The sequence below is a fragment of the Artibeus jamaicensis genome, unplaced genomic scaffold, assembly GCF_021234435.1.
Source record: "Artibeus jamaicensis isolate MK-2021 breed Jamaican fruit bat unplaced genomic scaffold, CSHL_Jam_final contig_468, whole genome shotgun sequence".
Taxonomy (NCBI): Eukaryota; Metazoa; Chordata; class Mammalia; order Chiroptera; family Phyllostomidae; genus Artibeus; species Artibeus jamaicensis.
This window is the reverse complement of record NW_026521846.1, coordinates 562,435-577,282: the sequence shown is the minus strand read 5'-3', so window position 1 is coordinate 577,282 and position 14,848 is coordinate 562,435. Positions and strand designations below refer to the sequence as shown.

Here is a 14,848-nt window from a genome sequence, read left to right as displayed (position 1 = left end):
CACTGAGCCCCCACAAGGGTGTGCAGCAGGTCTGAGATGCCAGTGGGCTGGGAAACAATGACCACAGCCTCAGCAATGGCCTCCAGAGCACATGCCCAGAGCCAGAGATCAGACACATGGCAGTAGAGGCCAGACCAGGGCAGCTCCCAGAATTAAATAACTTCCCTTGGCAAGAAAGGAAGAAGAGTAGGGAGAATCATAAGTTTGATGAGTACTTAACCTAAAAAGAACAATTTCTGCACTGGAAGTAACTGAAATACCTTTAGGTAACCACATGAAGCTTTTACCACCAATACAAAGGGGACTTGAGAAATAAAGTGATTTCAGTTATGGACAGTTACATTTCTGAATATCTGAGTTATGTGGTAATTTTAGATTGTGTACATGACCACAGACGCTCTGATAGAATGAGCCTGAAAAATGAAGGGCCTCAAAAGCCCCTCAGCCCCCAAGAAGCATGAGTACCAATTGCAGCCCCAAAGAATCAAGAGCTGAAGGAGTCCCACACACCAGTACATGGTGGCATAATAGGTGAGAAGATTGTGTTTCACCTCTTCCCCATCCCAGCTCCAACTACAGCCCTCAATGGCTAGCCTACAGACCATGCTTCCAAGGGAAACTGAGAAAGAGAGCAGGCCCTCAGGCCAGACCAGTAGGACTTCTACAGCCAGTGGTCAGGGGTGGTGGTCCAGCACCTGTTATACTAACAGCTTAGACTTATTACTGTGCTTAATGGCCACTGCTGGGTAGAAGGGAAGGCTGCTCACAAGGGGCACAGCCTGAGCCATTGTTTAGCCCCCTGCATAGCCAGACCTCAAGGGGATGGATTACAGGCCTCTGCATCTCCTCCTGCCCCTTCTTGGTACAATCTTCTCAGGCCTCCTGCTTTGAGCCATGTTGCTACAGGACTGATCAAATACAAGTGTGGCTCTTATTCTGGATGCTTCTGCCTAAAGGCTTTAATTCAAACCTACTGCTGTCTGAGGCCCTTAGTTCATTATTAATGCCGCCCTCTGGGGCTAAGATCAGTTTTGCATAAACTTGTCTGACTCCCAGTGAGGCCATAGAGGTAATTCTAGCTCCTATCCTTGGCTTAGGTCAAACAGCATCACAGGTCAAGGCATTGGTGAGGATGACAATGACACTTTCATTATCCAATTATTATTAACACCTAATATTCAATTATTGTGAGAATTTATACCTAAAATTCATACCTAGAATCATTCACTAGATCACAAACTCTTTACCAGAATCAGTCCACATCTGACTCACCTTTTTGTATCTACGGAATCTATCACAGTGCCTGGTACAAGACAGATTTTCAATGAGTATTTGATGAGTTAAACTAAATGGAGAAATGATGTCTTAAAATGTTGACTGATAGGGAGGAAATATCTGATTAAAAGCACCCTGTTTCAAAGAGCTATTTGGATGGTTTGGGTTTCTACCAAATTAAATTGTGAACTTGAATGACAATATTATGATTTAAATTATTTCCTCCCAAAGAGATATTTTGAAGTCCTACCCCACAAATACCTCACTATGAGACTTTATTCAACAAAACAAACAAGCACGCCAAGTATAGCTTAAGACATTGAAATTGAGAACAGGCTGACAATGATGAGAGGGGTAGGGGAGGGAATAATGGGGGCAAAGGGTGAAGGGGTTGCAGGAACAATTAGAAAGGATATATGGACAACAACAAGGGGGGTGGAAATGGAGGACCGAGGCAGAAAGAGCTGGAGTGGTGGGGAGGGGTGGAAGAGAAAGACAGAAAACTATACTTGAATAACAATAAAAATTTTTCTAAAAAAATAAATTAAAATAGGTAAATACCAGAGGTAATAAAATCAAAATGAAGTTATTAAGATAGGCTCTCATCCAATATCACTAGTCTCCTTACGGGAAGCTTGGACACAGAGATAGACATGCACTGAGGAAAGATCATGTGAAGACGCACAGAGAGAAGATGGCCAATGACTGGAGTGATGTATCTACAAGGAAATGAACACCAAGGATGTCCAGGAAACACCAGAGGCTAAAAGAGGCAAGAAAAGATCCTCCTCTACAGCTATAGAAGTGGAGTGGCTCTGCCCATACTGCTGTTTGACTTCTTGCCTCCAGGACTGTGAGACAATAAATATCTGTTTTTTAAAGTCACACAGCTTTTGCTATTTTGTTACAGCAGTCCTAGTGACCTAGTAGAGTCATCTTATTCAGCTAAAAAGAGATACTATGAAAACAAAATAAAACCTGATAGAAATGTTCTTAGTTTCTAAGAAAAGTTCCAAAGTGCAAACTCCAATCTCTGCTGGAGGATGTGCAGTGTTCTTGAGTTTATTTTGATATTTTTATGGTACATCAGAGAGCCTCTTTCAAGGTCTAATGCTCAACTGCACTCAATTTGATGGCAGTCTTTTGGAGAAACATTTCAGGGTTGACTTAGCTTTATTTTTAACTGGCTTGTTTATGTATCTTCCTTAGTCTCCATGGTCAAAACAAGACTTGATCCCCATTGATCTGACATGATCTATAGCCTGTCTGTCTCTGAAAACTGCCTCCACATGAGTGCTGGCAGTTTCTTAGGGCAGTAGACAAGACCTCAGAGAGAAAGCACTGTCTGGGTTAACAAATACTTCTTTGAGGTATGGTGAATGAAATTACCTATGAAATCCCCAAATGACATTCCAAGGTATAATTCGTTTTCCCTATACTCCTACATGCATTCTGGAAAAGTACATTTCCAGACATGGGAATCTCCCTTTTCATTCCAAGTCAAGTGAGTACATACAATCTGAAAACTGGGCTTCGATTAAAAGCACAGGTTGAGTCAATTTGATCATTATTAGATGCAGCTCATAAACAAAATTTTTCTAATCAATAAGATCTTGTGTAACACTAATGGGATTTAATTCAGAGGTGAAGAGGGAAGCAATGGATTGTGCCAGTTTTTATCACATGTGCCCACCATGAATATAGGTACAGTAGAAAGCTTTCATTAGCTCTCAGAAAGGCAAGTCTGCAGACGCATTGTCCATACTCGTCAGTATCAATAAAACATGAACAATAAGATGAGATGTGTGTGCCAAGTATTAATTATGCTCTCCTGCCTTGGAAATTCACAGAAGACTCACAGCAATCGGTAAACATTTGGTATGAATAAAAGATGAAAATCAGCAGAAAGAAAAATGCCAAGCATTTTAAAGCAAAACTAAATCAAAGGAGGGTGGGCTGACATCTACTTTTCCACACTCTTTTTTTATTTCTTTAAAAAAATTTTTAAATTTAATTGTTGTTCAAGTCCAGTTTTCTGTCTTTTACTCCCGTCCCAGCTCACCAGCCCCAGTGCTTCCCAACAACTTTTCCACACTCTTTAAACTCCTGTTTTGTGACATAGAAAATAATATGGCAACTGAGAAAAAAATTCTGAGTTACTGGGGGTTGGGCTGGAATGGGAGTAAATGACAGAAAACTGTACTTGAACAATGATTAAATAAATTTTTTAAAGCTCATCAATCAGTGTCAGGTGGCAAAAATCAAACAATAGTTAACATTTCAAAGAGATCTGAGGGCTTAATCTGAGTCAGTGTCTGTCATGTAAGGGGGTTGCAAAAACTTTGAGAGACATACTCATTTCCTGCTTGGACACTTATCATATGAATGAAAGCACTCTTAGCAAAGCAGGCTTCATAGGACTTTGTGAATTCTTTCTTATGCCCTCTTTCTTATCACCTCAGAACCCGCTCTAGCCTGCAGAGGGCTGCACTGCCTTCCCAGTTTTTTGTTTTTGTTTTAAACATATTTTATTAGTTATGCCATTAAAGTTGTCCCATTTTCCCTGCCTTCATTCCCCTCCACCCTGTACTCCCCCTCTCCCACCATTGCCCCCCTTTAGTTTATGTCCACAAGTTCTTTAGATTCTATATTTCCCATACTATTCTTGCCCTCCCCCTGTCTATTTTCTACCTACCATCTATGCTACTTATTCTCTGTACCTTTTCCTCCCTTCTCCTCCTTCCACTCCCCTGTTGCTAACCCTCCATATGATCTCCATTTCTATGGTTCTGCTCCTTATCTAGCTGTTCTCTTAGTTTGCTTTTATTTTAGGTGTGGTTCTTAATAACTGTGAGTTTGCTATCCTTTCACTATTCATATTTTTATCTTCTTTTTCTTAGATAAGTTCCTTTAACATTTCATGTAATAAGGGCTTGGTGATGATGAACTCCTTGAATTTGACCTCAGCTGCGAATCACTTTATCTGTCCTTCCATTCTAAATGAGAGCTTCGCTGGATAGAGCAATCTTGAATGTAGGTCTTTAGATTTCATGACTTGGAATACTTCTTTCCAGCCCCTTCTTGCCTGTAAGGTCTCTTTTGAGAAATCAGCTGATAGTCTGATGGGAACTTCTTTGTAGGTGACTTTCCCCTTACCTCTTGCTGCTTCTAGGATTCTCTCCTTCATTTTAACCTTGGCTATTGTAATTCTGATGTGCCTTGGTGTGTTTCTTCTTGGGTCCAACTTCTTTGGGACTCTCTGAGCTTCCTGGATTTCCTGGAAGTCTATTGCTTTTGCCAGATTGGGGAGGTTTTCCTTTATTATTTGTTCAAATAAGTTTCCCACTTGTTGCTCTTCCTCTTCCCTTTCTGGTACCCCCATAATTCAGATGTTGGAATGTTTAAAGATGTCCTGGAGGTTCCTAAGCCTCTCCTCATTTGTTTGAATTCTTGTTTCTTCATCCTTTTCTGTTTGGTCATTTTTTCTTCCTTCTGGCTCACTCCTTTGATTTGAGTCCCAGTTTCCTTTCCATCACTATTGTTTTCCTGTGCATTTCCCTTCATTTCACTTAGTTTAGCCTTCATTTGTTCCTCTAATTTGTGACTAAAGTCATCCAGGTCTGTGAGCATCCTGATCACCAGTGTTTTGAACTGTACATCTGATAGGTTGGCTATCTCTGTCACTTAGAAGTATTGGCTCTGGGACTTTGAGCTGTTCTTCTTGAGCCATAATGTTTTGGTCAGGTCATGCCTGTTAAGTATGAGAGGCAGAGCCTTATATGTTCACCAGGGTGGGGAAACACTAGGGGTGGGTTGTGAAGCTGTATGTGGGGGTGTGGTCAGAGAGGGGCAATGGCGTTTATTATGCTCTCTCTGAGATTTCAGTCCTCTCTGCTGCTTCCCACAAGCAAATTGGGCCCTTCTGGTGCTGGTTCCCAGGTGTGCGGGCTTGTGCACCCTCCAGGACCCTGTGGGTCTCTCCAACAAACTCTCTGTGAGTCTAGGAGCTTCTCCTGGCACCTCGACTCCAAAAGTCTTTCCAATTGCTGCTTTTGGGCTTTAATTCCCATCACTGGGGCCCTAGCCTGCACGGTCTGTCTCACAGCTTGTTCCTTTGCCTGGTTTATCTGCATGTGGATGTGTGACCTCAGTGAGCCAGCCACCTTGTACCCCCACTGGGTCTGCCCATTGCCACCCCACACCTGGGATCTACCAACCACTGTCTGTGTGCCTGGGATGGTCGGTCACTTTTTCCAGCATGACCCCACTCCACCAGCTGCTGACTCTGCCCATCTTTCCAGTTTGGCTGAATGATTCGTCGTTGTCGGACTTCTGTAAAGTTCAATTTTCTGTGTTTTGGTTGCGTTTTTGTTACTAAAACTTTGTTGTCTTTAAACTTGGTTGTGTGAGGAGGCACAATGTTTCCACCTAAGCCTCCATCTTGGCCAGAAGTCCCAATTAAATTAATTTTTAAAAATTCTTAGTTATTGGCAGGTAAAACTCTGACTCCTCTGTCAATAGTCTAAAATAGTTCTTGAAGTGTGACCTCCAGCCCAGTGGCATCAGCAGCATAAAAGAACTTGTTAAAAATCTCAGTCTTTACCCCAGGTCTGCCAAATTAGAAACTGGGGAAAAAGTGAGCCCCCAAAAATCTGTTTTAACAAGGCTTCCAGGTGATTCAGTGTAACTTAATTTGAGAAATGCTGGACTAACAGGTCATCATTTGAGCCTTAGAAAAGTCCAGGCTTATCTCTGGATGAAGAAATCCTCTTCCAAATCCTTTCAAAAGCAATGATCAACTGAAAACATACAACTTAACAGCTGAACTTCTAGCAAAAGTGCAAATATAGTCAACTTGACTTTAAATGGTCATAGTCTATAAGCACGAGAGAATTAATCAGTAAGAGCCTGATTGAACCCAAATAGACCAAATACATTTGATCATAAAAAGTAACCTTGGAATTTCCTGCCAGAGACCTCTGGTATTAGTTGGTATAAATTAACTCTTCAAATTTCTACACAAATCCTCTAAGATTCAGGTCTTAGCCCATTTCCTTTTGCCATCTCTCCAAGGGTGAACTCCAATGGATCCTCCCATATCACGTATTTTGCCTTATGATGCTAGTGTGCTCCAAACTCTTTCCAAAGGAACCTCTCATGCTGCTATTTGCACTTGCTGGGCATGAAAGGGCAGTGCCTGATGTCTCACATAAGAATGAGTAATCAACAAGTTGTTGAATGAGTAAACTCATGGGACTGGAGTCTATTACCCAAATAACCTAAGGAATGACCCCTTTGTCCTGTGGTGAACTCCACATCAGGAGAAGCATGAGGAGCTGTCACCCTGTTATCCATTCCAAATTTTAGATTTGGGGAACCAGAGTCAAGAAAGCCTGTGCTTTAAGTTTCTTTGGTTTTATCTCATGGTTCATTTCAGGCCCAAACCTAAGTCCATAGTAAGAGCAAAGTGGGAGGGGTAGTAGTGAGAGTATCTGAGAAGGAAAATTGGGGCTCAGAGGAGAATCTCTGGAGGAAGTGGAGACTCACTTGGATAAGCAGTGGCGAGTGCAATAGACATCACCCACAGGAGAGAGTGTGAAGTTCTCGCAGATGTAGAAGTGCTGGAGGCCAAAGAGCAGTAGCCCTTCAGAGATTAGGTGGCCTTGTACAATCACCAGGGAGTACTTCTGTGTCACCTGGAGAGAAAAAGCACCACAGTCAGGCCATGGGCAAGTGAAGCATGTCTGTCGTTTTTATGAAGGGCAAGAGGACAGTGACTGGTCACCCACTGTGCACTTGGAGGTAAAAGTAGCACCTGTAAGAATAGCAGCCATTGTTGCAGAGCTGTACTGCTCATCACAGTGTAAGTGGCTCTTTTATACCAACACCCTGTATAGTTACTTGATGTACTTACTATCCATGGCCACCCCCACCCTCATTGGAGACTTCATCAAAGCATCACTTCTCCCTCTGCCAAGTCCTGGGCTCAGTCCTGTAACCCTCACTCCCAATAAGCTTCCTGGCTCAGAGTTGGCTTTCCAGGGAGCCTGACCTGGGACAATGTCTTGGTGTGACCCAGACATGAAGTAAGGACTTAGTGGGTCCATACATGGAATAAATTTCTGAAGAAATAAGTGTGGGAATATGTAAATTCTAGATGATAGCCCAAATGAACCAGGAATAATTAATTCAAAGGACAACATTTTTCAGGATAATAACGGGTTAATTCCTGTTACACAAGAAAGGAACTGACATTTTCTGACTACCTACCATATGATAATTGTAAATATCTTACACATACCAACCAATATAATTTTTACAATTGGGCAAGTGAGGTTTTACTACTCTAATTAGAAATAAAACATTAAAAAGAGGTTCCAGAGGTAAGACTCTCACCAAAGATTGAAGCTAAGTTTCCTGTTCGTCATTGGGAGCAAGGATGAGGGCACAGCAGTGAAATCTGGAGAGCAGGCCCTGAGTAAGTTGTCTATAACTTCCATTTCAAATGGGATTACTCAAAGTGAGAATCAGGGCCACCAAAGACTCGTTCCAAGATAAGTACTCACCACTATAGTCCAGGATAAGTCATTACTGAACTGTTTTTTTCTAACTGAGGATGAGACAAGGGTCTTACTTAGTTCCTGTAACGCAGGCTGCTGCAGGCAGCTGGCTCCTGGTCTCTTCTGCATCTACTGGAGTAGGCCCTAAAACCACCCTCAGAGCCACTTTCAACATGGACTCATTTACAACTTCATTCATTTGGTCAGACATTTCTCAATTCAACAGTTATGAATTCAGCATTGACTACATGCCAGGCCCTGAGCCAGGCTCTGAGCATAGAGCGAGGAACAAGATAAGCAAGAATATTATTCCCATGGCACTTAATGCCCAGTAGAAGTAGAAGAATAGTAGACAAACATGTCAACCGATAAACTATTATGAATTGTAATATATGCTGAGAGAAAAAAGAAAAACAGGGTGGTGACAAGGCAGAGAGAAACTTGGGGGCATTATTTTAGAAAAACCCTGAGAATTGAAGGGTAGAAATGGAGCATCATTGAAAAGCTGAGAGAAAAGTTTTCAGGGAAAAGGAAGGTTGAGAGGCATGGAGGAGAGAGAAGAGATCAGTATGACTGACACAAATTCAGAAAGTAGGAGTGCTCAGAACAATAGGACCTTAGATGCCTTGGTAGGGCTATTAGGTTTTAGTCTATTTACAATAGAAAGCAAGGAAGGGTCATTTCTCAAAGATGACACTGGCTGCTGGCTGGATAGTAGGTTGGAAAGGGCCAAGAGTGGCAGGAGAGTGATCAGTCATGTGGCCACCTCGTGGTTCTGTTGAGGGGTGATGACTTTGGATGGGGTGGCAGAAGGAAGTGGGAGGACAGGGAGACATAATGGAATCTAAACAAGAGGAGGTAAAATTGACAGGAACTACTACTAGACAAGCTGTGGAAAATAAAAATGAAAAAAAGGAAACACTGAGGATAAAGGAATCATTAAACTGAGGAATCATTGAGACTGAGGCATTGCATGAAGTCCCCTAGCCTTGCCCAAAGGCAGCCACCATAACCATAAGCTTGTATCAAGGAGTGCCAGAAATGTACCCCCAAACATGCCACCTCAGCATGGGAATTACTTTGAGTTAAAGACACTTGAAAAATAGGGTACTTGGGTTTTTCCTTTTCTTCCTGAAAGCAGGCAATAAAACTCTCATATAAAAGATGGCCACCCTATGTCAGGAAGAAAAGAACATTCTTATCACCAGAGATAAGGAGGCAAAGCTGAGAGAAATCTATACAAACAAACTTTAGTAAACTAACCCTTATCTTCCTTTAGCCTCCCTATATATTTTAGTTGCTTTTTCACAATTACTACTCTTTGTTCAGCCTAGTATATAAACACTTAAACCTAACCACTTTTAAGGTCTTCATTTTCCTGTGAAGGCTACCAAGTACATGTGAAAATAAAATCTGTTTGCTTTTCTCCTGTTAATCTGGAGTCTGTCAACTCAATTCTCAGGCCTAGCTGGACACTCTAATAAGAGGGTAGAGGGGAGACTTTGCTTTTCCTATAATATGTCCTTCTGAAGATATTCTATAAATAATGCATAAGCTTGCTTTATACATAGTCTTTTTGTTTATACGAACAGCATATTCCTATACTTACTATTTTGCAACTAGTTTTTTTTTCCTTTAACAGTCCATCTTGGAAACCCTTCCAAGTCACTTTTCATAGAATTGTCCCACTCTTATTAATAGATTCAGACTGAGCACTTGCACAGTTGTACTACAAGTTATTGGAGCAATCTCCTCTTAATTAGTGTTGTTTTCAAATGTTTTGACATGACAAATGATGCTGCGGTGACCATCCTGGACATATGCCCCTTTGAATACACAAGTAAATCTGTAGGTTAAATTCCTAGAAATAGAATTTCCAGTCTGGGGTGTGAGTATTTTAAACTCTGGTAACTACTGCTAGATTGCCCCCCTCACAGGTGGCACCAGTTCACACTCCCATCAGCACTGTTAGGAGGACTATGCCAGGCTGTTCAAACTTTTTTTCAAGTCCACCTTGTGAGATGTGGAATGGCAGCACCACTTCTGTGCTATGTACCTCCAAAACCCCTCACTCCACAGAGGGTCCCACCTTCACCCAAACTCTGTGGCCTCAACAGCAGGGGCTGGAGTGCATTCTCATGGTGTTCTGGTGCTTTCCTTTGGGAAGAACTAAGTAACAATGAGAACAAACCAAACTACAAGAAAAATGTCTAATGAGAGCAGGGTTAATAGCTTAAGCATTGATTCTGCTGGAAAAGAATGGCATTTTAAAAACTAGTAAATGAACCCAAGTGAACTATTACCCCCTCTTCCATTTAAATCAGCCCTGGGAGGGCCCCAACCCCAGTTTACTCATGCTTAAGAAATCTCTTATGCCCTGAGTCTATTGATCATTGTAGAAAGAGTGGAACTTCTGCTTCATAAGTAGAATTTCTTTATGATCAGCTAGATGAGATGTTATCACTCCTGATTAGGTAAATAACTAAGATGTGCTGAAACCTGGACCTATGTATGAGGAACAGTTTGTCTGGAAATCCAAAATGCTTGAGCTAAACTTAGAGGAGCATTCCATGGAAGCCCATGACAGTAAGTCCTGCAGCAGTCAGGTCTCAGGGTGCACATCTGCAAAAGGAGAAGATCGGCAACAGGTGCTCAAATTTTTTCCCATGCTATTCACCTGCAATCGAGTGTAACACTGATATCACCAGTGGGAAAACAGAGGTGCAGAGCTGTCATATGAAGTACGCAGAATAGAGCTAATATGTCCATCCACTTATATTTGTGCAAAATCTACCAGAGAATGCTTTAGAGTGCTCACAGGTAGCATGCATGCTTTTCTGTACGTCTCCTGCTTGCCTACACTTTGCTATTGATACAGTCTCCTATACTGGCATATGGAATGAGCATGCTCATTTTTCAAAATTGCACAGATTGTTGAGGAAAAGTTGGGTATCAAAAAGGAAAGAAATTATATGAATTACATTTACATTGGCTACCTATGCAGCGTGGCATCTATTCTTGCCACCTTGAACATTTTTATATGAAGCATTCTGTCACACTAGTAATCAATAAAAGTATATTAAAATGATAATGACATACTGTGTTTTATACACCAATTTGGCATCTGAGAAGACTGTGAGGATCTCTTTGCATCAGCTCACCTCTTTAGGCAGATACAGAGCAGGGAAGCCCCCTGCCTGCCTGCATGTGCCACTGCCACAAGCAAGCCTGTGATCAGGCATGCCTCCAGCCCTGCCTCATGGGGACTAGGTGGGAGAGGATGGACACTACACCCGCACACAGCGAATGTTTCACAATTCTGAAGATTGTTCAAAGAGCAGTGTCTGGCTGAAACTGCATTTACTAAGTATATGCTTGATGGTGACTAATTGGAATAGAAACATGTTTCTCGCTGGGGCCCTTCTGAATATTGCAAAACCTGGACTTGTGGATCTCAGGCACTTATTCAAAGAGTTGATAGGTATAAGAATCACCTGGATGCTTGTTGAAATTCATATTCTCAGGCCACATGCCCAGAGGTTCCTATTTAGGAGGTGCAGAGCAAGCCCTGAAATCTGCATTTTAATAAACAGCCCAGATGACTTGGATGTAGGTTATCTGAAGACTATACTTTGAGAAACTGACCTATGAACACCTGTGAGGCTATAAAAGCATATTTCTCATCACTCATTCATTTGTTCATGCATACCTTTAACAGATAATTATTGAATGTTTGGTGTGTACCCTACACACTGTTAAGCACGAAGGGACATAAAGCCTTCATTGTGCTCATGGTCTAACAGGAGAGATGAAAGAGTATAGACTGTCCCGGGCACAGCATGGCAGGGACACTGCAGGCACTCTGGGGAGACAGAGCAGGGAGCATAGCCAGACAAGGGTGAGAGAAGGGGCAGAAGTGACACCAGATAAGTGGTTCTCACAGAGGTGACCCCAAGGGGTAAGGAGTTAAGAAGATAAACAAAGGGAGGAGCAATCCAGGGCATTGTCTAGAGCCAGAAGGACATGTTTGGAGATTACAAGTAGTTCTGTATAATTAGAGCATAAAATCTGGAGTGTGTGCGTGTGTGTGCATGTATGTGTGTGCATAAAGGTGAGGGAGGCTAGTCCAGAGAAGGGCAGGGCCAGCTCAGAAGTGGTCTTGTGCACAAAATATGCCAAAGAGAGTCTCAAAAGGTGTTAAGTAGGGATAACATGTGCAACTCTATGTTTTAGAAAGTCAGTCATGACAATTCACACAGAGGGCAAGTTAAAACCTGGAAAGGTTAACACACTTCTTCATGTTCTACACACAAAAAAATGCCTGGAAAGAGCTTGGCGCTGCACTTTGCTGTCCAGAGCAAAACTCTTTCCCTTTGAGCTGATTTCATTCCAAGGTCTAACTAATATTTTACACTGAGTTTGCATAAAAAATAACTACTGTTTAGTTTTAATGTCATTAGTGAGAACACTGGTAGCAAAACAACACTTACTTGACTTCTGACTGGACTAGGTCTGAGCCTCACTTCTCAGAGCCTCTGCATGGAAGGCACAAGGGACTGTCCCCAACACCACAGTGGCTGACTCAGGCTTACTGTGAACACACATTAAATAAACCACTCTCCATGTCAAGTGGAGCTGTTGGGAGAGAAATGTGTTTGTGGTTTGGGGAATCATTAATCAATGACACCAAGGTGACACAGAATAATTATTGTCCCAGGAACATCGCTGGAGGCAATCAAAGCTCTCTTGTTCACACAGAGAAGTGAGTTAAACTGCTACCATCCTGCAGCCCCAGGCCACCTGCTGCCCCAGAGGCCTTCTGTGGGTGGGCCACCCAGAAGCCTGAAAGTTGTTACACTCTGGAGTCCCCTGCACTGTGCATGGCAAAAGCCATGAAGCTTATATTTCTGAGATGACAGGAGACCAAGGAGCCAGGGCTGCCTGCCCACCTTAGTGATAGCCACTGGAAGGTAAATACTCCTAGGTGTTCTGAGCATGGGACACACCCACCACCCACACCATCTTGTTGGTGTGCTTTTCTTTAGAGAAAGCAAAAGGCCCTCAGGCTTTATGAAGATATCTGAATTAGGGGAATTTCCAATTTGTATCCAATACTTGCTACAAAATTTCTTAACACAAACAGAAAGTATCAGCCCAGGAAATGAAGAAAACACCTCCCTACACATCCACACACATACACCCCTGCTGCATACAAACTTTCTGCACCTTTGTTTGAACGCATTTATGGTTCAAAGGTCACTGCAATAATTCTTCCTTCTTCAACTTCCAGATCTGTCCTGACAAAAAGTATAGTGGACAGGGATGACAGCCATAGCAAACCGGTGCTAAGGCATGTGCAGGCAAGCAGGTTGACATGTGCTTGGCATGCTATGTCCTGGGCAGAGATGCCATGGGTGCTGAGGGACCTGGAGGACCACCTACCTGGCTACCTGCTAATTGGAAAGGTTATACAGGAAGCACTATAGGGCCTGGAGCCAACATTCCCAAGCCCAACATGGGAAGGTTGTTGAAGGACATGGTGGTGGAGAGTTTACATAACTTGCCCAGTACAGTAGGTTGGGAGATAGCAGATAGAGTGAAAAATCATGTGAACTTAGAATAAGACAGGCCTGAGACGAAATCCCAGCAACTCCAGTTAGTAGCCCACCCGGGCTGTTTTTTGCCATCTTTGAAATGGAAATGGAAAGCCTCCATTGCAGGACCATGGTGAGATCAGAGGACATGCCTTCAGAAGAGCACACGGAGCAGAGGCTCCTGGTGTCTGGGCACTGACATTTTTGCCAATGACAGAAACAAACAGAGCAGAATGATTCTTTCAGTCTGAACACCTTCCCAGGACCAAGTTTCCCCCTGGCACTAACTGCTGGCAACTGCCTCCCTGGTAACAGTGGAGGTAGAGTTGCCATGGTGACTAGCCTTTGCCAAACTATGTCCCACCTGCTCCCAGAGAGGCTCCCCTGTGAGACAGGTCCACCCAGTGCCTGCTGCACCTTCACCAGAGTCCCCAGGCACTCAAGGGCAGACCCAAGTTGAAGCTGTAAGCAGGTCGCCCAATCTTCAAGCCCCCACCCTGCCCTTCGGCATACCTGCTGGCTCCCTGCACATGGCTTCCTGACCTAGCTATGCTTTCCAGATCTTCCCAGAGCACAAATGCTGTATGTCATGAAAGAGAGAGACAAGGATGAAGCCAAGCCTGTCCCTGCCTTTAAAGAAATTACAGTCAGACACAGAAATAATTACAGAGCCATACAATGAGAGAGATGCTGGCAGCAGAGTGAGTAGGGTGCTTTGGAAGGTGCAGGGTGCTGGGGAAGTCCAGGGCTTTGAGTGCATTGTGGGTGGGGACACCAGGACAGGTTCACTCAGGCAGGAGGCCTCAGCTGCAGGCGGTTGGTAAGCAGGTGGGCATCAGGCTGTGATGATCTGAGTGGTGAGATGTATAGGGCCTGATTACAGAGGCCTCATTAGCCCACCAGTCAGCTGGGGTTGATCCACAAAGAGTTCTCTACTCTAGATATGACTCCTTTCTTCTGACCCAAGGATGTTCTTGAGCTCTGGGGCCTACCTCCCTTCACTTCTCCCTACCTCATGCTTTAAATTCAGGGGCCTCCTCCATTTAACTACATATCGATCCACACCCCAAACTCAGCAACTTTCCTCTTTTCCATAAAACTTTGCATTTTGTAAGGAGCACAGAACTCCTAGCGGGGCCCCATCCCAGCAGGTCAGGCCTCTCATGGGCTCTACTCTGACCCCCTGTTTCATCATCCACCATCTCAGAAGGACAACAGGTCCATTTATACTTCTGAGTCCCCCATTCTGCCCAAGCTCTCGCCACAGCATTTCCCTGACTCCTGAAGTTCCTTGCCTCACAGGAGAACCCAGAGGCTGGCTGGGAACAGGTTTGAACTAGAGTGCCTCATTGTTTGCACTGACAGGACTTTTCCTACTTCCTCAGAGCCATGGCCTAGACACCAGGGTATCCCACTCCT

General features: G+C 43.4%; 1 protein-coding gene across 4 annotated transcripts in view; it reads right to left on the bottom strand.

Moving 5' to 3' along the window:
* WDFY4 (WDFY family member 4) overlaps positions 1-14,848 on the bottom strand; it is a 362,573-nt gene that overhangs the window by 111,939 nt on the left and 235,786 nt on the right. For all 4 annotated transcript variants that reach the window (XM_053667357.1, XM_053667359.1, XM_037167947.2 and 1 more), the window contains exon 44: positions 6,823-6,971. In XM_053667357.1, coding sequence (XP_053523332.1) covers positions 6,823-6,971 — 149 coding nt within the window. The remainder of the gene's footprint in view (positions 1-6,822; positions 6,972-14,848) is intronic.